This window comes from Vombatus ursinus, unplaced genomic scaffold (assembly GCF_900497805.2).
Source record: "Vombatus ursinus unplaced genomic scaffold, bare-nosed wombat genome assembly UNPS02014874.1, whole genome shotgun sequence".
Lineage (NCBI taxonomy): Eukaryota > Metazoa > Chordata > Mammalia > Diprotodontia > Vombatidae > Vombatus > Vombatus ursinus.
In genome coordinates, this window is record NW_020954652.1 from 13,451,580 (window position 1) to 13,475,866 (window position 24,287).

The 24,287-nt window shown below is 37.2% G+C and overlaps 1 protein-coding gene across 4 annotated transcripts in view; it reads left to right on the forward strand.

The window, feature by feature from the left end:
- Positions 1–24,287, forward strand: part of PPFIA2 (PTPRF interacting protein alpha 2) — a 664,632-nt gene that overhangs the window by 248,232 nt on the left and 392,113 nt on the right. For 3 of the 4 annotated variants that reach the window (XM_027842481.1, XM_027842482.1, XM_027842483.1), the window contains exon 1: positions 20,904–20,984. The exons of the other annotated variant lie outside the window; for it this stretch is intronic. In XM_027842481.1, coding sequence (XP_027698282.1) covers positions 20,904–20,984 — 81 coding nt within the window. Of the gene's footprint in view, positions 1–20,903; positions 20,985–24,287 lie in introns of those variants that run through there. 4 annotated transcript variants of the gene reach the window in all.

Below are 24,287 nucleotides of genomic sequence, written 5' to 3' on the forward strand. Positions count from 1 at the left end.
CTCACATTTGGAGTATCAATAGCTAAATTAAAGTTTATGGATGGTCCAAACATTATGTGAGAGTTTAACACTTAGTCCCCTGTCCCACAACTCTGCCATCTTCACTACAACAGTAGATGAGGTCTGTATAGAATTGAACACCATTTCAAATGTTCTTCCTTTCATGAGTTGCTGTCACCAAAGAATTCATCACCAAAAAGCCAAAAGATTACTTGCTGTCAGACTCATTTTAATTAGGCTCAAAAAGAAGACACTATCTATGGTCAGAACCATACTGGAATGCTTTTCAGCATGGTAGAGTTTGTCAGAGCTTGGATTATACTGACATTACCATTAAGACCCCAGGGTTGTGGTTGAAAACCATTAAGAACCCACATTGTAATGAAGTATCAATGTTGGATTTATGTAGAAGACATAAAAGTAAAACATAAAACAATGAGCAATACATAAATATTATGAGTTCAGAGAATATATATGTGTGTGTATATGTATGTGTATATGTATATATGTATATATACATATATATGTGTATACTTCTTCAAATATACATGATCTTATTAGTATAAGGTACTTCTCTACCTATGTAGGCCATACCCCCTATCTAGCTTGGTCATTTTTAATAGTTGCCATAGGCAAAGCTAATCATCACCTTGCATCCAGCCTGATAATTAGTTTTCCCAAACTTAAGTAGTCTGGTCCTTGGCCAACTGATGTAAAGCCTCTCACTGGACTCTACTCAAAGCCTTTCCAGTTTGGTTGGCAGGTCTGTCGTGGCCTTTGGAACTAGACCAGGATGAAGCATTGGCATAGACTATCCAAACTTAATGGCTGCAGTTTACCTAGCCTGACCCTTCAAACTAGGAAAGGAACATATGACCATTGGGATCCAGTCCTGGCTTTAGAGATAAGAAAGGGGACTTAGATGTTGTCTAGCCTGACCCATTTATTTTATATATGAGGAAACCAAAGTCCAAATAGGTTAAATTACTTGGTTAAGATGGGGCTGACAGTACATTTGGTGATCTTTCTTCTTCCCTGGGCTACCTTTCCAGGATAAAATTTGTTTAATGCTTAGAATGATCTCTCATTATACTTTCCAAACCTGTATAGAAAGTTCTCCATTTGAATTTCATGTATTTGAACAAAGGTCTGATGCTTCTGTGAATTTTCTTTTAAAACACATATGTACTTGAGAAGGGCAATATAATTAGCAACTTTTATCCATTAGTACTTTTCAACTACAACCCAACTTTACACAGTGTTTCAGAGTGGTATCATAGCAAAAGCCCCATGAGATAGATAATGCAAGTATAATTATCCTCATTTAGCAGATGGGGAAACCTCCTCAACTGAGTTAAGTAACTCTCCCAAAGTCACATAGTATGTGTAAGGAATAAGACTTAAATTCAGGTCTTCTTACTGCAGATTCAGGATTCTTTCTGTAATATAACACTGACTCATGATTTAGGAGGTAGTAACTTAGCAAGGCTTACAGAGAAATGAATTGATAAGTTAATCAACAAATATTTATTAAATTCCAGTTATGCATCCAAAATGGTGCTTGAAGGCTTCTGGGTAATACAGAAGGAGATACAAGGCATAGTCACAACTCAAGAGCTCAAAGTCTAATTGGAGGGATGAGACTAGCATGTGTAGAAGAATAAGGAAACACTATTGGGCAAAAGTTCTAAAGAGACAAATTCAGGCTTGATATTGGGGAAAAAATAAACTTTCTAACAAAGCTGTTGACAAGACAAATAGGCTCTTTAAAGAAGTGGTGGGTTGATCCTCCCTAGAAGTCTTGGAGCAGAGGCTGAACGACCACTTGTAGGCCATGTTACAGTGGTGATTCCTTTAGTGTACAGGTTGGAAAAGATAGCTTTGGAGGTCTCTTCCAACTCTCATTTTGTGATTTCTATAACAAGAATTCAGTTGTCTGTTTCAAGAAACATCTCTGTAAAAGAATGGAAAATGGTTGGTCTATCTTTTATTTTTAACCATATATTAGTCCATCTCCTTCCCCTTCCATGGTTAGGACGTGTGTATATTGGGGGGAGGACATGAGGAGACAAGAGGAGAAGAGAAAATTAGCGAAAGATAAGATCTAGAGGACAAATTAATGCCTACTACATGATTTTTCCCAAAGATGGCCCTATTTATATTATTTGCTTTTGTTCTATCCAAGTCTTAAATATATAGTATCAACTTTTAAACTCCTGTTTTTTTATCTATTTTTTTTGTCATAGTGTATTGGATAGAAAGCCATCCTCATAGTGAGGAAGACCCGGCATCAAATCCTGTCTCAGACACAGTATCTCTGCGACCTTGGGCACATTATTTAACCTTTCACTGTCCCAGTCAACTCTCTAAGACCAAAAACTGCAGAATAGTAGCTGGTCTGCATTGGTAGAGGGAGTATAACTTGCCTGGAGCTCTTGACACTCATAAAAATTATAGTTTCAGACCAAGGGGGACTTCATTTCATATGCCTGGAAATGGGAAAAGATGAAGTCATACTGATTATGGGGTAGACCAGTGAGATTAGCAGATGTCAGAGTCAATGTGCCATTACTTGTGATCCTTTCCCCTGATCCATTTCATTCCTTTCCTCTAAAATGGGACAAAATGTTCAGCACAGGCTGAACTAGATAAACAACATTGAATCTAATTTAAAACATTATAATTGCATTTGTGTGATGTCTTGATTTCCCACCCACCCCCAATATCCTTCCTCTCATTTCTTTTTCAATGTCGATGTGTTTTTGGAATGAATTCCTTACGAAGAAAGGTACTCATTGTATTTATGTACATCATGATAAATTAATGGAAAATTGTTTTTATGATGTGTTTTGTTAGCATTTTCATTTAGGAGGTTACAGATTTCTGTTACAAGTAAAACTTTTACCTATGTATTTTCTTCATGGAGAAGATGCGAAAACAAAAAAGGATTTTATTATGGTTGATATGGAAATTCCTCAGGGAGAAAAAAGGTCTAACTAGATCTTCAGAACTTCCAGGATTTTCAATGGCATTGGCCTTTGATCATATTTATGGTAACCATTGATATATCCTGAACCTTTTCCTTGAACCAGTGCTTAGGGATAAGTAATTTAGGCAGCCCTAGCAGGTAAGTGACCAAAAGGTGGGAAACTTTTAAGTATATTTTTATTAACGCATTTGTTTAATGCTAGAAAATCATGAATTCTGTATCTGCAATCAGTCAAGTCAAATATATTGTGGTAAACTCCTTTGGATGGTATAGCCCAGGGAGCACAATTTCCAATCCTCGCCTAAGGCATATAGATGCCTTTAGCTAACATTATACAAGAACGTATAGATCCGTGAACAGGGGAGTAGTTTGAAAAAATAGAAAAAAAAACCTGAATGAGGGAAAAAAGAAAAATAAAAATATTTTTGGTATGACTGTTGCAGGGGGAAAAAGCCTGATTTATTCATTTTTCCATGTAAGCATCAATGGCCAAGGGTTATTGTTCAGAATAAGCTATTGTGTGAGAGAATCTGAAAGGAACAAGAACTTATATATTAGTCATAAAATAAATTACCATTAATTTTAATGTTATTTTATATATTAGCCTTATGTATTTGCTGTACTATTTTTTGGTTGGTTTCCCTAATAATCGCAGTGGTGAAATAGAAGCTCCTTAGGAATGGACTTTAGCTCAGGACCTAGCATACAGCAAGCACTTAATAAACACTTGCTTGATATATAGTAAAGCAGTAAATTCAACTTGCTACTACGACATTTTTTTTGTTGTTGAGGCAATCAGGGTTAGGTGACTTGCCCAGGGTCACACAGCTAGTAAGTGTCAAGTGTCTAAGGCCGGATTTGAACTCCGGTCCTCCTCACTTCAAGGCTGGTGCTCTGTCCACTGTGCCACATAGCTGCCCCTGCTGTGCCATTTTTAAAAAATTCTCTAAATACTTAAGATCCCCAATGTTCCAGTCTGGTTTCCGTTATGCAAAGTAGAAGGTACTGAGTATGAGAAAAGATAAAACTGGTCTTTCTTGGTATTTGACCACATAGCAGTTACTCCCTTGATAAAGCAAAAACACAATATAGACATAATAGCCATTTGGTTACACAGAGTTGGAAATCTTTACCAAATAAAGCAATTTATTTATCTAGAAGGGAGCAGGGATCTCTTAATACTTAAGAATGTTTTCTTGCCTCATAGAATTTTCAAATTCCGTTCCTCTAGTTAACCTCTTTTGATAGAAGTACTTAATGAGACGCTCCAATTCATTTTCTCTTAGTTCATTTACTTCATCCTTATTTGCCCAAATATGAACAGATAGCTGGAGCCATTTAGGGAATTGGTTACCAAAAAAGAAAAGTGGAAAAACATTGGCAAAAAAAAAAAAGACATCATGGAATGTAGCAGTTAACATGGAGATCATTTTAGTGCATTTGTTGGTTGCTCATTCATTCCCTAAAACCACTTAAAAATAAGCAATTAATTAGTCTCTGTGTGCAGGTTCCATGAGTGGGACTCTCTCCACTTTCAGCCTGACCGTTACTGAGTTTTTAGTTATACCAGATATACCTATTTGTCCACACTCTACTGTGCTATGGTTCTTCATTGCTTGTTGTGTATTGGACAACCTGCTGCCAATTATGTCCAATAAAGGAACTTATTGCCTCTCTACCTTTTGCATTATATGGTGGAAAGGGCTTTAGTGTTGGGGAAAATGGAATTCACATCTCAGCTGTACTTACTAGCTCTGTGACTTCGAGCTATTGAGTCTCATTTTCCTTGTCTGTAAGGTGCAGTGGACAGAGTGCTAGGCTGAAGTCAGGAAGACTCATCTTCCTGAGTTCAATTCTGGCCTCAGACAATTACTAGCTGTGTGACACTGGTCAAGTCACTTAACCCTGTTTGCCTCAGTTCCTCATGTGTATAATGAGCTGGAGAAGGAAATAGCAAACCACTCCAGTATCTTTACCAAGAAAATCCCAAATGGGGTCACAAAAAGTCAGACCCAGCTGAAATGACTGAACAACAAGGTGGGATAATAAGACATGCCCTGCTTAAGTCACAGTGTTATGAAAAGTAAAAGACATAACCTACATAAAGAGTGTTACATTATCATGTACTATATAAATGTCAAATATTATTGGCTTCTCCTTAAAAAAAATCTAAACATTCATTCTATACTAAATATCATTGCTATGGTGAAAATTGGAATTTAATGCCTATAGGTGACAATGCTGATTGATTATCTCCCTTTCTTCAAGATATGTGAATACTATAGTGTTTTTTTTAAGAATAATAGTGGAAGGATATAGAATTTTGTGATGTTTATTAAGAACCTTTTTTTCAATGTAATTATGTAACAGTACTTAAGAATCTCCCTCTCTCTCCCTCCCCTCCCTTCTCTTTTTCTTTGCATCTCCTCTAAAATAACATTGATTTTAGAGAGTTTTGTTATAGTACATCTCAAAGGCAGAAGATGTACAAGTGCTTTCTGAAAAATGCATTCTATGACAAACAAATTTTAAGTTTCAGAACATTTCTTCCATTTTTTTAGCTGCAACTTGGCTTTTTTCTACTTCATTTCTATTCCTTTATATACTATTTCAGGGGCATGATTAAACTTCTCTGAATCTACATGATCATGGGGTTTCTATTGTTAAAAAAATAAATCTCAAGAGGTATTTGGTTATTTTTTATATAGAGTAATTCAAATGGACATCCCGACTCATATGAAAAATTGTAGACATTGCTTGAAACAAAATAAAATCACCTTACCTTTTAATTTTTTGAAAGTTACATACGTTTTGTTTTTATGTTACAAATATTTATTGAATAATTCCATAAAAGGTCCCATGTATCACAGTAAAATACTAAATAAAATTAGCAATGTAGTGACTTCATTGAAAAATGCATGCAGCATTCCACATCTGTAGCCACCTCTACTTCTCTTTTATATATGTTTTTTAAATTAAAAGAATTCTATTTTTTCTCCCTTCACCTCAATGAGAAAAAAAGAGAGAAAAGAAAAACAAATTCTTTGTAACAAATATGCATAATCAAGCAAAATAAATTCTCTTACAGATTGTACCGAAACAACACAGTAAGGTAGATACTTAGGTCTTTCATTATTCTGATTGTCCATATGGGAATACTGAGTCCCAAAGAGGTTGTGTGTTTAGCCCACAGCCACATAACTGGAGGGAAGAGGAGAGATTTGAACTCATTTTTCCTAACTCCAAGTTCAGGACTTTACTGAATACACCATGTTTCTAGTCTTTATGATGTGATGCCTCTTATAACACGATGTAAAATATTATGAGCACGTAAGAGATGCGAGGTACTAGTTAAGATAAGGGCAAGGAAGATAATTTCCAAATGGAGGCTGGATCCATGTACAGTATCTGTTGGATTTTTAGAAGTAAAGATGAGTGTGGGGGAGGAGTACATTATAGCTACATTTTGTATATCTGCTGACCACATCAGGACAAAAGATTCAGAGCTGGAAAAATGTCATGAGAGTCTATGAAAAGAAAGAGAAAAGCTCACGAAATGGCTTTTGGGTTCATGACAGTTCTTTGCAGTTAGGAACAGGACGTATTTATCTTTTGAAATAAGCAGTCAGTTAGAAACTGCTTTCAAATATATAAGGTCATTAAGCTACTTACTTTTATTTTAATGCCATCTCAAATTGTTGGCCAAAATTTAAAAAGTATAAAATTTGTACAAGTGCAAAATGTGGGTGGACATAGCTAGAAAACAATTGAAGTGAAAAGTTTGAGTAGTTCACTCATTATGAGTCAGCATCCTGTGAAGTACCAAAAAAACCAGTTGGGCTATGTTAATAGAAATAGAGTGGCCAGAGCTAGGAGACTAATAGTCCTGCAGGATTCTGCTGTGATGGGACCACATCTGAAGTGTGTCCTATGTGTCATAATCTAAAGATTCACTGATGAGTTGGAGCACTTCCAAAGGACATTTCAACCAACATTTATCAAGAATCTAGTGTGTATGCGTTGGGGAGAAATACAAAGTTTAAGTGAAACATCATCCTTACTCTTATGATAGTTATAGGTGATGTGGTAATTTGACTATTGGATCTGGAGCTAGGAAGCCCGGAGTTTAATTCTTGTGTCAGAAACATACTAGCTCTGTGACCCTGGACAAGTCACTCAACTTTTTTCAGTTGTAGTTTCACCATCTGTAAAATGCAGAATAATACTAGCATTTACCTAGGGAGTGGATAGGAGTCAGGAAGACCTGAGTTCAGCTATGACCTCATACTCTTATTAGCTGCGTGACACACTGGGCAAATTACTTGACCTTGGTTTGCCTCTGTTTCCTCATCTGCAAAATGGGGATGATAATAACGCCTACTTTCCAGAGTTATTGTGAGGATCAAATGAGACAATATTTTTAGAGTGCTTAGTATATGACCTGACACATAGTTGGTACTATATAAATGTTGGCTACCACTGTTATTACCTAAAAGATAGTTGGTGATAGTAATAATAGCAATAGGGCAATAATGATGGGTTGTTGTGAGGATCAAGTGAGATAATATATATTAAGTTAATCTTCAAGTGTTATGTATAGGATGTCCCAAAAGTCTTAGATTTTTGTTTAAAAATAAACATACAATAACAATTTTGTTTTAACAATGGCTTTGAGCAACTAAGTCATTTTGGCTATTACAAATACCCAAAATAACTATAATGGACCTAATGGGAAAATGTTTGCTATTGTAACTGAAGGGGAGGTAATATGATTGTGTTAGAGATAAGGCAATAAATCTCTCACCAAGGAGTGTAGAATGCAACCCATTTTCCCACCCGCCAGTTGTTTGATAGTACATTTCTTGGGGTCATGTCATGGACATTCAGGGACCTGGTATTCCACATTGGGAAATCTTATTCTGAACAAATGAGCATTCTGATACCTTAGCTTCTTTCCGAGCTTACTCCCATGTTCTCTACCACTATGGGGGCAATGAGGAAAACCAAGGAAGTCAGCAAGAAAGTCGTAAGAATACTTTCATGGTCTCATTTTCTCAAATGGTCACCAAAGGTATATAGAAGAAATTGTAATAACTAATATTTGAGACCTCATGGCACAGTGGAAAGAATCCTGATTTTCGAGTCAGAGAATCTGGATTCAAATCCTGGTTCAACCATTTACTGTCTGGGTAAACTTGGGCTAGTAGACTCTGAGTTTCCTTATGTGTTAAATGAAGGGGTGAAATAGAGTCTAAGATCTCTTCCATCTCTAAATCTATCAACTGAGATCTCTTGTACTTTTAAAAATTTTCAGTGCTTTACACTGCCTCATTTGAGTTTCATAAAACCCTGTTAGATATTGTAATTATTATTATCCTGATTTTATAGATGAGGCAATTGACTATTAGAGAAATGAAGTGTTACTCATGGTTGAGCTGTTGCCCGCTAGCACACGGCTAGAGGCTGAGGCAGACTTTGAACCCGGTTATTCTTGCCTGTCAAATCCTGCTTCTCTTAAAAATGAGTGCTTTTTATAGCAGTTAGGTGGCACAGGAGATAGAGCACCAGCCCTGCAGTCAGGAGATTGAGTTCAAATTTGACTTCAGAAACTGATGAGCTATGTGACCTAGGCAAGTCGCTTGACCATGATTGCCTCCCCCTCCCCCCCCCAAAAAAATCTGTAAAATTGATCTACCTTGACCATCTCAGTTAAATTTATACCATAATATACTTATATGCACATATATGCATACCCTAATAGGTATACATACATTTATAGCTATGTATACATATATATACATACATGCCATAATTAACCCTAGTTGATGAATAAGAATAAAACACTGCTATTTTGTCTATAAGATAAAAACATAATTTGTATATGTGTAGATACATAGAAACATATTTATATGTGTGTAGATACATAGACATATGTATATATGTGCATATATTTTTTTTTCTTGTGCAGTCATTGTCAGTTGTATATGACTCTTCATGGCCCCATTTGAGGTTTTCTTGGTAAAGATACTGGAGTGGTTTGCCATATCCTTCCCCAGCTCATTTTACAGAGGAGGAAACTGAGGCCAACAAGGATAAGTGACTTGCCCACGGTCACACAGCTAGTATGTATATGAGGACAGATTTATACTCGGGAAGATGTCTTCCTAATTTTGGGCTCAGCATTCTATCTACTGAGCCACTTAGCTGCCTACATATTTATAGATAAATACGTGTATATGTATATGCATATATGTATATCTATGTATATGTTTATATACTATATATAATATACATATATGTATATATTATGTATATCTAGAATTTGGTATTTAAGCATTCTAGATTCTTTTAGCAAAATATATTTTCCATGTGGCACATTGTCTTCTCTACCCATATATACATATAAAGTGGAAAAAAAACAGGTGTTTTGAGTTAAGATTGAAATCACAGATTTTTATTGAATTAAATGAGTAAGTATTGAAAAACACACCCTTTCTGTCACACATTGTTCCCGTTTCAGTCTTGTCATGAGAGGTTTTGCTGAAGAAACTGTTTTTAAATATCAAAATAAGCTTTTCCCTTGGTTTGGTGATTTTTTTTAAACTGGATGTGAACATTATTTTATTGTGTTGAAATTATATATACACTCTGCCTGCTATCAGAGGGTATTTTGGCCAAACTGAAAATTGTATGAGGATATAGAAAATAGCTTAGAGCAAAAGATGCTTGGAATTATAATATTTAAACATGTACATGTTCATACTTATTGGGAGAATTTTACACTTGCAAGAATGCAATTTTTTAAAAGTCTAGATAAAAATAATAGGCAGCTTAGCATGGTGGTTACATAGTTAACTTAGGGTTCAGGAAGTCTTGGAATCAAATACTATGAGACCATGAGCAAGTCAAATTAATTCCCATTGCTGCAAACAACCCTCTAATACTACTATAGTCATTCAGTCAACAAGGATGTATTTATTGCTTACTAAGTGCTAGTACCTCTGCTAAGGACTGGAGATACAAAAAAGGCAAGCATACACATTCTGATGGTGGAGACCACATGTACATTCAGTTTCATTCATGTCTGACTCTTTGTGACCCCATTTGGGGTTTTCTTGGCAAAGATAATGGAGTGGTTTGCTATTTTCTTCTACAGCTCATTTTGTAGATGAGGAAACTGAGGCAAACAGGGTTAAGTGACTTGCCCAGGGTCACACAGCTAGTCAGTGTCTGAGTCCAGATTTGAACTCAGGATATTGATACCAGGTCTGTACTCTATCCACTGTGACAAGTACATAAAAGATGGATCTAGAGAAAATGGAAGATAATGTCAGGAGGATTTGTAGTGTACAGAACTGGGAAAGGCCCCCTGCTGAAGTTGGAATTTGAGCTAAGAATTCAGGGGAGACGAGAAATGGAAGTGAGGATGGATAGTATTTATTACCTTCATCAGTTTTAATGCTGAAAGCTCCTTATACTGATGAAATCATAGGTCTGGACTAAAAGATATTATCGTTGTTTTTATTGGTAACTAAAATATATATGACATTGTAAGATTTACAAAGTACTTTGGATATATGATCTCATTTGATTGTCACAAAACCCCATAAATCCTACAAATATGTTCATGTTTCAGATAGAGATACTGAAGCTTGATTGATTTAACTGAGTTGCCTAAGGTCATACAGTAAGTAAAAAGAGGATTCAGATGCTTCTCAGGGTCCTTTTCACTATATCACCAACTTTTGAGGTAGAAAGGAAGAAGAAAAAAGGGGATCTGTAAAAGAGAGAACAAGGGAGGAATGCAAAATGGAAAGCAAGGAAAGATTACGGGATAGACGGGGAGGGAGAAAAAGAGAGAGAGAATATATCTTTGAGGCATATATCACTTTAAAAATTTCTGATTAACATTGTCTTTTTTGAGAAAACTATTTTCTCTCACTTATGACAATTGGTAGAAAAGAGAAAGAGAGAGAAAAACAGACAGATACTGACACTCCAGAGCTAGAGAACCTGGATTCAAATCACATCACTAACATTTTCCACCAATGTCACACTGAAAGAGCCAGTTAACCTCTGTGGACTTAACGTTTCTTCATTTGTATCGTCTAGTTCTAGTGCCCTGGTCCTTTGGACAGATAAACGGGCCATGGTCTTTAGGACCTGATTACTGTTGAATAGGTAACCTTATGGGGCCATCAGTAAGACTTTTTCTTATTTGTGGTTAAATTTTTAAGGGAAAACAATATGAGGTTTCAGATGTGCTTCCTTGTTGAATCATTTCCTATCTGATAAATCAGAGAAAATCCCAACTCTTATTCTCAGTCATTATGGGGTAAGAGCTGGCATTAGGATTTAGATGGGGATTGTTTATAACTTTCAATTTTGTTGAATTCTACACACTACAAAAATATCAGAAAAGTCAGGTGTAGAAACCTGGTTGTAGAACTCAGATGGAATAGAAATTTTATGCATAGCTTAGGACAATTGAGGACATCTACATCTGGCATAAAGACCATTTGGTTCTGTATTTCCACATTAGTCAAAGGTCAAAGAAGTAGCAGATCGAGTTATGTGGGGTCTCATTTGGTGAAATAATCAAAATGGTAGCAGATTTCACAAAGTCAGTCACTGATGGAAATATGTGGGATGTTCTTCTGCTATATTTGATGAAAGGAAAAGTCACAAATAATAGATCTCTCTTACAGATCTTTCTAGATGGTACAGTAGATAGAGGACTAGACCTGAAGTTAGGAAGGCTTAAATTCAAATTCAGACACTTATTATCTATGGGAACTTACGCAAGTCCTTTTACCTCTGTCTACCTCAGTTTCCTCATTTGTGAAATGAAGATAATGACAGCACCTATTTCCCAGGATGCTGTGTATTTATAAATCACTTTGCAAATCTTAAAGAGATATGTAAATGCTGTTTATTATTATTGCTCTTAGTCTTCTTTTTTCTTATAAATATGCCCTCTGCCTGATGTGCTCTGTCATTATTTCTCCATTTATCCTGGAAGTTCAGGTTTATGTGGTGCTTTCCAGGTGACAATAGTTCTCTGAAATGGATAACGCAATTGTTATCAATTCCCTTTTACAGTTTAAGGTGATTGTGACTTAGTGGCACGCAGCTAATATGTGACAAATCCAGCCTTTGAAACCAAGTCTTCTGACTCTTCAGTCTAGCATTATTTCCATTATACCACTCAAGAAGAATTCCATTGGCCAGGAACCTGGAGAATTTCTATGTAAAATGTTTCCTATCTGTATAAATGAAAGTCTGTGGTGCCAGACTGTGCTTCTGGGATTAACAAGAATTTAAAGTCTACTCTATGACAATTAAAAAGCCATAATGGGATGGATTCTCCAGTATGGAATAGACCAGCACTACTTTGCCAAGCAGTAGTAGAACACTTGCAAGTTTGCTTTCTGCCCTAGCCATGGTGCATTATATGGGAAAGAGTTCAGTTCAATTTAAGGAATGTTTATTAAGTCCTTTTTGTTGTTTTGTTCTGTCCTTTTCAGTCGTGCCTAATTCTTTGTGACCCCATTTGGGATTTTCTTGGCAAAGATACTGGAGTGGTTTGCCATTTCCTTCTTCAGATGAGGAAACGGAGGCCAACAGGGTTAAGTGACTTGCCCAGGGTCACACAACTATTAATTGCATGAGGCCAGATTTAAACTCAGGAAGATGAGTCTTCTGGACTCCAGGCCTGGTGCTCTATCCATTGCACCACTCAGCTTCCCTGAGTAAGTCCTTACTCTGTTGGTTCTGGGGGTCACAAAGGCAAAAATGAAACTGCCTCTGCCATCAAGGAATGTTTTGGTTGCTATTTGTTTGGATGTAGATTTGTTTCTCAATGGCAAAATCTACAAAGCAAGATGTGGTTTTATTGGGGAGGGTAGTGAGGAGGGAGGGAGGGGGAGAAACAGTTTAAACTCAAAAGCATATGGAAGTGATTGTTGATAAATCAAAATAGATTAATAATAAATAAATAAAATATTTTTAAAAAAGATGTGGTTTTAAAGATACTGTTTCTACTTCTTTGTTCATTCAGAGTAAAGGGCAGATTCTAGTCAAATAAAAAAAATAGCTATCAAAAATGGACCCATGATTTCCTCTGTAGAGTGAGACAATTCATTTTACTAGTGAAGATCGGTACCTTCTTTGAAATTTATTATCTTAGACAGTGAAATGAATAGACTTACACAGTCTTATGCAACCAGCATGAGTCAGAGGTAGAGCTTGAAACCAGTTCTTCTTCCAAGGCTGAATTTCTATCCACTGTGCCCTGCTAACATAGACACACACACACACACACACACCCGTGCACACATACACACAGGCGCATACGCATGCATACACACCAGTTTGAGCAATTGCAAAGTACTTTACATACATTTTATGTCATCTGGGTCTCTCAATAACCCTGTCAAGTAGTTACTAAAGATTTCCTTATTCCCATTCCAGTGGTCAGAAAACTGGAACTCAGAGAGCTTTAATAAGTTACCTATGATGGCACCATGAGTACATATCAGAGGTAGGATTTGAACCCAGATCTTCTTGCCTTCAAATCTAGCACTCTGCTAGGAACTCTTTATTCCATGATAAAGAACCCTCCCTTCCCAAATCCTGCATTCTGCCTGCTGATTTTGTACATGCCCACTCAGCCAAATGGCTTATCTGTGCTACAATAACCAACTGTCTGTTGACCTGATAAGTATCATCTTCTCATAAGCACTGAGAATGGTCTATAAAGTTTTCCATTTTGAAAGGTTTGGGTCCTTAGATTTAGAAAAACTTGGTATATGTTGTTAGCATGTAGAGACAAAAGGTGGCTAAGGAGACTCTGAAATTGGCAAGGTAAAAATTGTGTACATACTGTCGATGTGTTTAATAGTCTTCAATATATTTGTTTGGCCAAATAATACAATCATACACATGTTTTGAGTGACATTCAATTTGACTGAATCCGAGTTGACTATTAGGAGACTAGGGGTAAAATGATACGTTGGGCAAACAATGGAATGCAAGTGCATTATGCCATTACTAGCAATGAACATGTTTATTTAACTTCAATCCAAGAAACAATAATGACCTACTATGGGCATACTAGGTAGGGTGCTGGATTAAGTCATGTACTTAAAACTGACCTGCACAATTTGGCAGTAGGTGGGGGCCAAAATGAAAATAGGCTAAACTTTGGGCGGCAAATAGGTTTTTAGTGACTCACTTTCCAAGTAAAGGTATAATTAATGGTGAAACTATTTCACAAATAAACCATGTTCTTAAAAATTAAATTTCAATGAATATCAATCAATTATACTTACTACTTAAGATTTTTATTTATCATGAAATCACTCCTCTCAGACTAGAGACAGATTGACGATGGTTGGTTGCCGCACGTCACGTGACAAACAGGAGAAGAGGGTGCAGTGGCAACCCATCTGCCAAGTTACCTAATGGGCACAATAGTGACTAGTGGGAGGCAGATTAAGTGGGGCACAAACAAAGCACTTGTGTTACATCTTTACTTTCTTTTACATCCTCTACATTTTTCACAGGCTGCCAGAAATACTTTGGCAAGCCACAAGGAGCCCATGGGCATATGTTGTGCAGACCTGACTTAGAACCTTTGTCTGCCATTCCTCTGCTGTTAATTTTCATTGCCTTGTTTGGGTTCTTGGTATCTGTCCTAGGCAGTAACAATAGCTGAAATTACTTTATCTCTTATACTTAATTCCTGCTTTAGAGAGGTTGGTGTTGTTATTAGGATAGGAGGCAACATCTGGTCCTCTGTCTTGTTGGGCATCTACTTGCCTCTGAGACTTGCTAGCGAGTTATGTGACCATGGTCAAATAAGTTAACTTCTCAGAGCCCTGAGGCTTTTGTTGTTCAGTTGTTTCAGGTGTGTCTGATTCTTTGTGACTCCATTTGGGGTTTTCTTGGCAAAGATACGGAAGTGGTTTGGTTTGACACTTCCTTCTCCAGCTCATTTCACAAATGAGGAAACTGAGGCAAAGAGGGCTAAGTAACTTGCTCAGCATCACACAGCTCATAAGTGTCTGAGTCCAGATTTGAACTCAGTAAGATGAGCCTTACTCCAGGGCTGACACTGTGCCACTTAGCTGCCCTATCCACCTAGTGCCCCATGCCCTGAGATTTACCAACTGGGTAATAGCTGCTTTGCATTGTTTTGGTGATGGTAGTTACCATGCTTTTGTTGTTTTTGTTGTTGTTCAGTTTTTTCAGTTACATCCAACGATTTGTGACCCCATTTGGGGTTTTCTTGGCAAAGTTACTGGAGTAATTTGCCTTTTCTTTCTCCAGCTCATTTTACGGATGAGGAAACTGAAGCAAACAAGGTTAAATGACTTGCCCAGAGTCACACAGCTAGTAAGTTTCCAAGGCCAGATTTGAACTCAGAAAGATGACCCCAGGCCTGGCACATTATCCACTGTACCATCTATCTCCCCTGTGAAAGCACAAATCTTATGTGTGACTACTCCCACAGAGACTAAAATGACACACTCCCTGACCTCCTGAAACTTTGGTGTGAGATCAATATTTATACCGATAAGTAAAATCAATATAATCTGAAGAGGAATGGAGGGAGGAGATCACTTAGGAAGTGATTTTATTATCAATTTGTGATTTTATTATTAAAGGGCCAACAAATATTGTTCCCTGTGAAAGGGGAGAGGAATTATTATCTAGATGTGACTTTTGATTCAGAGGAAAAGTATAATTTTAGAAAACTTGGACTTATTCTGTCATATAGTAAATATCATGCCCATTTCCCTAATTAGCTAAATGAAGATATTTTCATTATGGTATGTACCAATGTAAAACTCTAGTGGAAATTAAAAAAAAAGCAAAGGCATTTAAAAGGAAAAAAAAAGACCTTATGATAGCATGACTTGAGATATGATAGATTCAAAACAATCTCTACTACTTCAAATTCCTTGATTCTCTAGGGTGGATAAACTCATGCAGGAAACATTGTCTCCTTCCCAAATTTGCCTTCCCTTAGTCTCCACCTTGGAAAATGTGTAAATGGAACATTTATTTTTGCCACTGAAAGATACCAAGTGATTTGAATATGATCTTTAATGTTTTCCTACTGGCTGAATACACTGTGGGTTAACTTGGGTGTCAGGAACATTGCTTGCTGTGTAGAACACTTGTCTGAAAGTAAAATTTGGGGATTTTAAGAAAGCTTTCGGGGCGGAGCCAATATGGCAGAGGGAAAGCAGTGACTGTCTTGAGCTCTCTCCCAAAGCCCTCCAAATACCTAAAAAATGGCTCTAAACAAATTCTAAAGCAGCAGAACCCACAAAAGACAGAGTGAAGCAGGTTTCCAGCCAAAGACAGCCTGGATGGTTGACCAGAAAGGTATATCATGCGGGGCGGGGAGAGGAGTGCAGCTTGGTGTGGGTGCGCAGGCCCCAGAGACCCTGGAGCAGGCCTCAGAGGACTGAATCGTGGGCAGCTATGGCGGTTTCCAGACTTCTCAACGCAGGAACACCAAAGACAACATGGAAGGTCAGTGGGAAAAGTCTGTGACTGTGGTGAGAGAGGAGCTAAGTCTCAGCAGCAAGTCTCGAGCGTGGCCTGGGGCAGCAACTGTTTCCTGAGCTTCTGGCCTACAGACTGAGGGGGAATTGAGTGGCTGATCAGAGGGGGATTGCAGGGATCTCTTTGCCAGTGCTGAGGCAGGAATCTCTTGGTTTGCCCATGCTTGGATCTGGGTCACAGTTCTGAGGGGTGGTCCTGGGGTGAAGAGGAGCGCTGGTGTGGTGAAGCTTGTTGTGGCTGTGGAGAGGAAACACCTCACCCCTTATCATACCACCTTGGAAGAACTGAAAATTTTTGGGTCCCTAGAAGTACCTCTGAAAAGAGCTGTACAAACCCCCGAAGCTCAGGACAGTACACTCTTCACATTGGAAGCAGACTTTTACCTTAACAAAGTGTTCAAAACTCAAGTAATTGGCTGGGATCATGAGTAAGCAGCACAAAACGAGTCAGACTATATTATGTTACTTTGGTGACAAAGAAGATCAAAACATACAACCAGAAGAAGACAACAAAGCCAAAGCTCCTATATCCAAAGCCTCCAAGAAAAATATGAATCAGTCCCAAGCCTTGGAAGAGCTCAACAGGGATTTTGAGAAGCAAGTAAGAGAAGTAGAGGAAAAACTGAAAGTGATGCAAGAAAATCATGAAAAACAAGTCAACAGCTTGCTAAAGGAGACCCAAAAAAATACTGAAGAAAATAACACCTTAAAAAATAGCCTAACCCAAACGGCAAAAGAGGTCCAAAAAGCCAGTGAGGAGAAGAATGCCCTAAAAAGTAAAATTGGAAAAATGGAAAAGGAAGTCTAAAAGATTACTGAAGAAAATACTGCCCTAAAAATTAGAATAGAGCAATTGGAAGCTAGTGACTTTATGAGAAATCAAGACATTGTAAAACAAATCCAAAAGAATGAAAAATTAGAAAACAATGTGAAACATCTCATTGGAAAAACAATTGACCTGGAAAATAGATCCAGGAGAGAGAATTTAAAAATTATTGGACTATCTGAAAGCCATGATCAAAAAAAGAGCCTAGACATCATCTTTCAAGAAATGATCAAGGAAAACTGTCCTGATATTTTAGAATCAGAGGGCAAAATAGAAATTGAAAGAATCCACCGATCTCCTCCTGAAAGAGATCCCCAAAGGAAAACTCCTAGGAATATTGTAGCCAAATTCCAGAGTTCCCAGGTCAGGGAGAAAATATTACAAGCAGCCAGAAAGAAACAATTCAAGTATTGTGGAAACACAATCAGGATAACACAGGATTGAGCTGCTTCTGCATTAAGGGACCACAGGGCATGGAATATAATATTCCAGAGGGCAAAGGAGATAGGATTACAACCAAGAATCACCTACCCATCAAAACTGAGTATAATCCTGCGGGGGAAAAAATGGTCATTCAGTGAAATAGAGGACTTTCGGGCATTCTTGATGAAAAGACCAGAGTTGAATAGAAAATTTGATTTTCCAATACAAGACTCGAGTGGAACATGAAGAGGTAAACAGGAAAGAGAAAATCATAAGAGACTTATTAAGGTTGAACTGTTTACCTTCCTGCATGGAAAGATGATATTTGTAACTCATGAGATCTTTGTCAGTATTCCGGTAGTTGGAGGGGAAAAAATTATATGTACGTATATATAGGTATAGATAGATAGATGGAGGGCACAGGGTGAGTTGAAAATGAAGGAGTCATATCTGGAGAATAAAATTAAGGGGTGAGAGAGGAATATACTAGGAGAAGGAGAAAGGGAGAGATAGAGTGGGGTAAATTATCCCATAAAAAAACAAAAGAGTAAAGAAGGGGCTATTATAGTGGAGGGGAAATGGGGGAAGGTGAGAGAGAATGAGTGAATCTTATTCTCATGGGATTTGACTTGGGGAGGGAATGACATGCACACTCAGTTGGGTGTGGAAATCTGTCTTACCCTACAGGAAAATGGGGGGGAAGGGGACAAGAGAGTAGGGGAATGATAGAGAGGAGGGCAGATTGGAAAGGGGAGTAGTCAGAGGCAAGTACTTCTGAGGAGGGACGGGGTCAGAAAAAAGACTAGAATAAATGGGTGGGTAGGATGGGATTAAGGAAAGTAGAGTTGTTTTTTCAAGGCATGTTGACTATGGAGATGTTTTACATAACTGCACATATATAGCCTATGTTTGCTTGCTTGCCTTGTCAATGGGGGTGGGTGGGGAGGGAGGAAGCGAGAAAATTTGAAACCCAAAGTTTTAAAAACATGTTTAAAAAAATTGTTTTCACATACAACTGGGAAATAAGAAATACAGGAAATAGGGTACAGAAATCCAAAAAAAAAAAAAGAACAACTTTGAATGAATAAGTCATTTCGACTATTATTAATACTCAAATTAACTAAAAAGGATATATGAGGACGCTATCTGTATACAGACAAAGAACTGATAAGTAGAAGTATGTATTGAATAATTTTTACATATATACATATATATGTATATACATATATATATATATATTTCTATCTAATGGTAGCCATCTCTAGGGTGGGGGGAGGGGAGAAGAAAAAAATAAATTTATTATATGTAAATGGAATAGCAAGTTGTACATAATAGATTTTCAGTTTCATGTGCAATCTTTTTTTGTTATACCACATTATGGAAATTCTTGCTTTATCCCATGAATTAAAAATAAAATAAATTTTTAAAAAATGAAAAAAAAAAGAAAGCTTTCTTATGCCTAAGAAATGTCTTGAAACAACAATAACAAGAGTTTTTGTCTTGGGTCTGTGAAAGACTTAGGGGAAAACCTGAATAATACTTGGACAGGATGAGGTGTGGTGGGGTTGTTATCTGTGTTGGTGGAGAGACTACCCACAGCAGAGACATCATGGACCCTTCAAGGTACAAAATTTTAAACTTGTATGAGGTTCTGTTTCTGGAAGAAAATATTCATTTGTTATTGTTAGGAAAACAATACAATGATCCTCAGTATCAGGAGTTATTAACTTGGGGTTCTTTAACTTTTTTTAAAATATATTTTGATAAATGTATTACAGTATCATTGATGTGCCTTATAATCCTATGCATTTTGGTTTACTTGATTAAATTGGCACTTAAAAACCTTATTCTGAGGTGACCAGGGGCTTCATTAGACTGCTAATGAGGTTCATCATTCACAAACACATACACACATATACATACACACACACAAATACACACCACTCAAAGATTCAGAACTTTTGCACTATGGTTTTTAAAAGAAAAGGTAAATTAAATGAATGGTAATTCATAGTATCATAGCTTTAAAGCAAAGAAGGATAAAAGATATCTAGTTCAACCCTTTGATGTTACATACAAATCAAGACATTGAGATCAAAAGACCTGAAATGACTTGCCCAGGGTTGCACAGGCAGGAAATGACAGAGGAATGATTAGAAGGGGAAAGGAGATGATGAAATTAATCTTAGTTTATAAAAAGTTTGTGGCACTTGGAGCTCAGAAAGATAGAACTCACTGTGTCTGTGTGTCTGTGTTTGTGTGTCTGTGTGTCTGTGTGTCTGTGTCTGTGTCTGTACTTTGTGTTGAAAAGCATCCCAGATACTTTATGTAGTTCCTTATTTAATTGCTGTACTTTACTATTTTCTACACCCTAATCTACCTTGATTTATTTTGTACTGTAAATAATGAATTTAAAGAATGTGTTTTTTAAAGCTTTAATAGGAAAATAAGGCAACAGTCTTGTCATTAATGAACAGGAAACAATGGGAGGAAGAACAAGGCGTGTCCAGGAATATAATGGATATAAATCGTTTGTTGTTTATACACTGCTTTAAATGTACTAGGAAGCATGCTTCAGGCTAGTCAGAAGAGGTCCTCTGTATTACACTGTGCATGCTTGCCTGAAATGAAACTGTATGTTATTGGTTAACCAGGATGTTTAGCATAATCACTCTGCTAGACTGTGGTGGAGGGAGGTGATTATCACTGAGAACAGATGGGCAGGTCCAAAGCATTGCCAGATTCTGAAAAGCTCCATTTATCGTTGGTTTTATCTTTCTTTCCTTCCGCGCTCCTCATTTTATGTCTGTGTATGTGGTGGGTTTGCTGTTTATTAATTTATTTTTCATGAATGTTCCAAAGAACTAGTTGAACTAAAGGTTGCTGCCTGGTGACCTTCCAGATGAGCTCTGAAACGTAGGAGTGGGGGATTCAAAATGCTCTCGCTGTGAATATCTGGAAAGATGGGGCAGATTTCATTTTACACTGTAGCGTCCCTAAATGCATGAGAGGATTTATCTGTATGCTTAGTGCTCTGCTCTGCATCTGGAGCTCCTGGTGGATTGTACTGTCTCTAGGATCAGAAATGATTTTCTCGGATATGAACAGCGTTCCTGGCTCCCCTAAAGTGCATCCTCCTAACGGGACCCGGTTTTATACTTTTCAAGTAAGTGTGCTTTATTAGTTTCAGTCCTTTAGAAGTTCAAATGAAGTTAAAAACAAACAAAAAGCAACTTTTAATGAAGGGGAGCAGAAAAGGATAAAAAACTGCTATGTGTGAAGTTTTAGAATGGGGGATTTGAAATTGATCATGTTCAAGACAGTTCACTTCTATTTCTCATTGAATGAGTATTGAAATGATAAAAGCATTTTAATTAAATCAAATTAGGATTGCATTTTTTATTTGCGAGATCGTTTTCCTTAAAGGCTTATCAGATGTGATTTGTTTTGTAACATCAGCCATAGACATGTCGTTGTCCCTGATGAGTATTTGATAGGCACTTTCTTACAAATCTCAAAGTGAGTAGCATGGAAAAAAAATTTTGGTGAAACTTTGTAAACTGTTTATTAGGTTTGGAGAATGCCCTGATCATCTCATCTATATAGTTCAATACCTTACCTGATGTTTTACCTTAATTATGATCAGTGGCTAACCAAGCAGACATTAATATTGTATTTATTAAGATTTTCCTTTCCTCCAGCAAGGTGGATGCTCACTGAGCCAAATGCTTTGCTATGTTATCAAAGGGTCAAAGTGATTTTTATGAATGTGAAATGCAAAGCTATCATTACTGAATGTATTTCAAAAATATTTGCATAAATGGAGTCATCAGTTTGCCGAAGATGCAAACCTGTATCGAAGCTGAACCAACCTCCCCCTCTTTTTTTTCTTCCCCAAATTAGATCTTTCAGAACTAAGGTTTTTGTTATAATTTAGACACATCATTATGACAAGCAAATTAAAAAGCCACCTCTCCTCTCTCCAGTCCATTGTGGAATTAATAAAAATCTCCCTGCCTTGATTTAGTTTAGTAGAAGTCAACAACAATTGAAATATGAAAGTCTAGACAGCATAACTTGCATTCACGGAGCTAAGGAGAGAATTTCAAGTTGTGAAATAAAGACTGGAAAAGCACATGTCTCCTTTGTGGTTCCCACTGAGCTTCACAAACTGTGAGCCTGGGATATAATTATTGTTTGCCCCTCCACTCCCATGGCTACCCCCCTCCACTTTCCTTTTTTATACTACTATTTTTAATCCTGCTCTGCTTGCTGGCTTTACACTGATGTCTGCTGATAGTGGAAGGCTGTGTGGTTGGAGTGTATATTCTCACCAGTCCCTGTGGTGATGGGCAGAATATGGCAATGATTCAGAAAGGCAGGTGCCCTGGGGCTGCCTTTCCTCTGAAGGACCACTTTTTGTTTCTTACCCTGAGATAAGAGCACTGTTTGCAATATCCTGTATTTAGGATCTTGGGCACTGTCTTCCACATTAGAGATTCTACTCTCCTCTCGAGTTCAAGTTTCAGTTGCTCAGTCATCACTCAGTCTTGTTACTATGTCTTATGTGTCAGCTTTTTTTGGGGGGGATAGGATGGAGGAGGGGAGGGAGCAGTGTCCTATTGTATTTAATATTTTATACATGACTCCTCAATTTTTCCTTGAACAAGTTCATACCAAATCTCAGAGATTTAAGATGTAAGACTGAAGTTAACAAGAAGCTATTTGTTCTTCTGCTCCGTTCTGTTTATGTATAAATTGGTGTTTGATCCTAAGAAATTTGGCTGTTTGGAATTAGAGACTAGCCTTGTAATGTTTACACGCTTGAGGGGTGGGCTAAGGTAGAGGAAGGCTCTTTGCTTGAAAGTACGTGCTTGGATAAGTCCACTGCTTTATTTCTGACAGAAACAAAGAACTATAATTTTCTTCCTTTCATTTATTCTCTGTGAGGGGTTCACCACAATGAATCTTTAACTGAAATGCTGTAATAAGAAAGATGATACTGTTACAGTGGCATAAACCAAGTAACTATATTTAATCTAAAAGGTATCTTAGAAACAGTATTTCATTAAGTTTAAAATGGCATTTTTTCTGTTCAGAAGGTTGAGGTAAAAAGCCCTATAGAAATTCTGCATCACGAATTTGGGGAAAAAACATGGTCTTTGAACGTTTTCCTTTTCAAATCTAACACAGAAGTTATCTCTTGCCATCAGCCAAAGCAGGTTAGTGAAAATAAGACTGGGCTTCAGTGTTCTGTGATTGAATGATCAGAATATCTTTCCATTATTTTGATGAAATTGTACTTTCTTTTAAGCTAAAGAAGAATAAAGCTCAAAACTTTAAAATGGAGCAGGTGAGGAATTGAAATTTACTAAAACCACACAATTTTCTAAAAATCACACTTCTGTTTTTAGTCAAACATTTTAACATAAAAGTTTTTAGGGAAATGAAGTTTTGTATTAATAAAATTTCATGTAATCCTCAGTCTGAGTCAGTGTTTCCTTATTCATTTGTGATTTCTCATGGCCACATTACACCCTTGATAATTTTATATACGTGTGATTACTGCTTGAAGATATCTGTGTTTGTATTCTCCTCCTCAGGGTTGCCTAGGATTGTAAATTTTGATGAGCTCTGATTTGAGCAGTTATCTCCACTGAATTGCTTATCATGGGTTTAAAGTGGGGGAAAAGTTCTTGAGCTTTGATGCCTAGATTTTTTTTTTTAACGAAGCAATTAAAATGAGTGTAACAATGAGAACTTTATGCCATGCAGAATTTTAGAGCAGATCTGTAACTTGGAGTTTTTTTCATATTGGGCAAAAAAAAATTTTGGGAAGACAAGATATACATCAGAGCATAATGTGGCCCTTGGTTCAGCTGTGAGTGTGTATATGTGTATATGTATATGTATATGTAGTCTCAGCCCCACCACGGGGTGGGGGACCTGTGGCGTCAAGGCCACATGTGGCCCTCTAGGTCCTCAAGTGTGGCCCTTTGACTGAATCCAAACTTCACAGAACAAATCCCCTTCATAAAAGGATTTATTCTGTAAAACTTGGACTCAGTCAAAAGACCACACCCAAGGACCTAGAATGCCACTTGTGGCCTTGAGGTCTCAGGTTCCCCACCCCTGCAGAATTCTGTTGTGTGACCGAATAGGCTGGAGGGGAAGCCAAGCCCCCAGAAAGGGATATCACAGCAATGGGACCTTGGGAGTGGCAATCTGAAATTAACTGGAGATTCAGGGTCCTTCTTCATAGGATTATGGAAGACTAAAAGATTAGAGAAAACTGGTCTCTGCATGGGGAGGAAATATATATCCCAGTATTTGTGCCCTGAGACAAATCTCCATTGTCCATCTCTGGTTATCTTTCCACATAGAGTAAGAAGACATCTTAAAGATTATGTCCTATACACACTCTTATTTGTAGAGATTTTTCTTAACCAAAAATAAAATGAAGGAAATT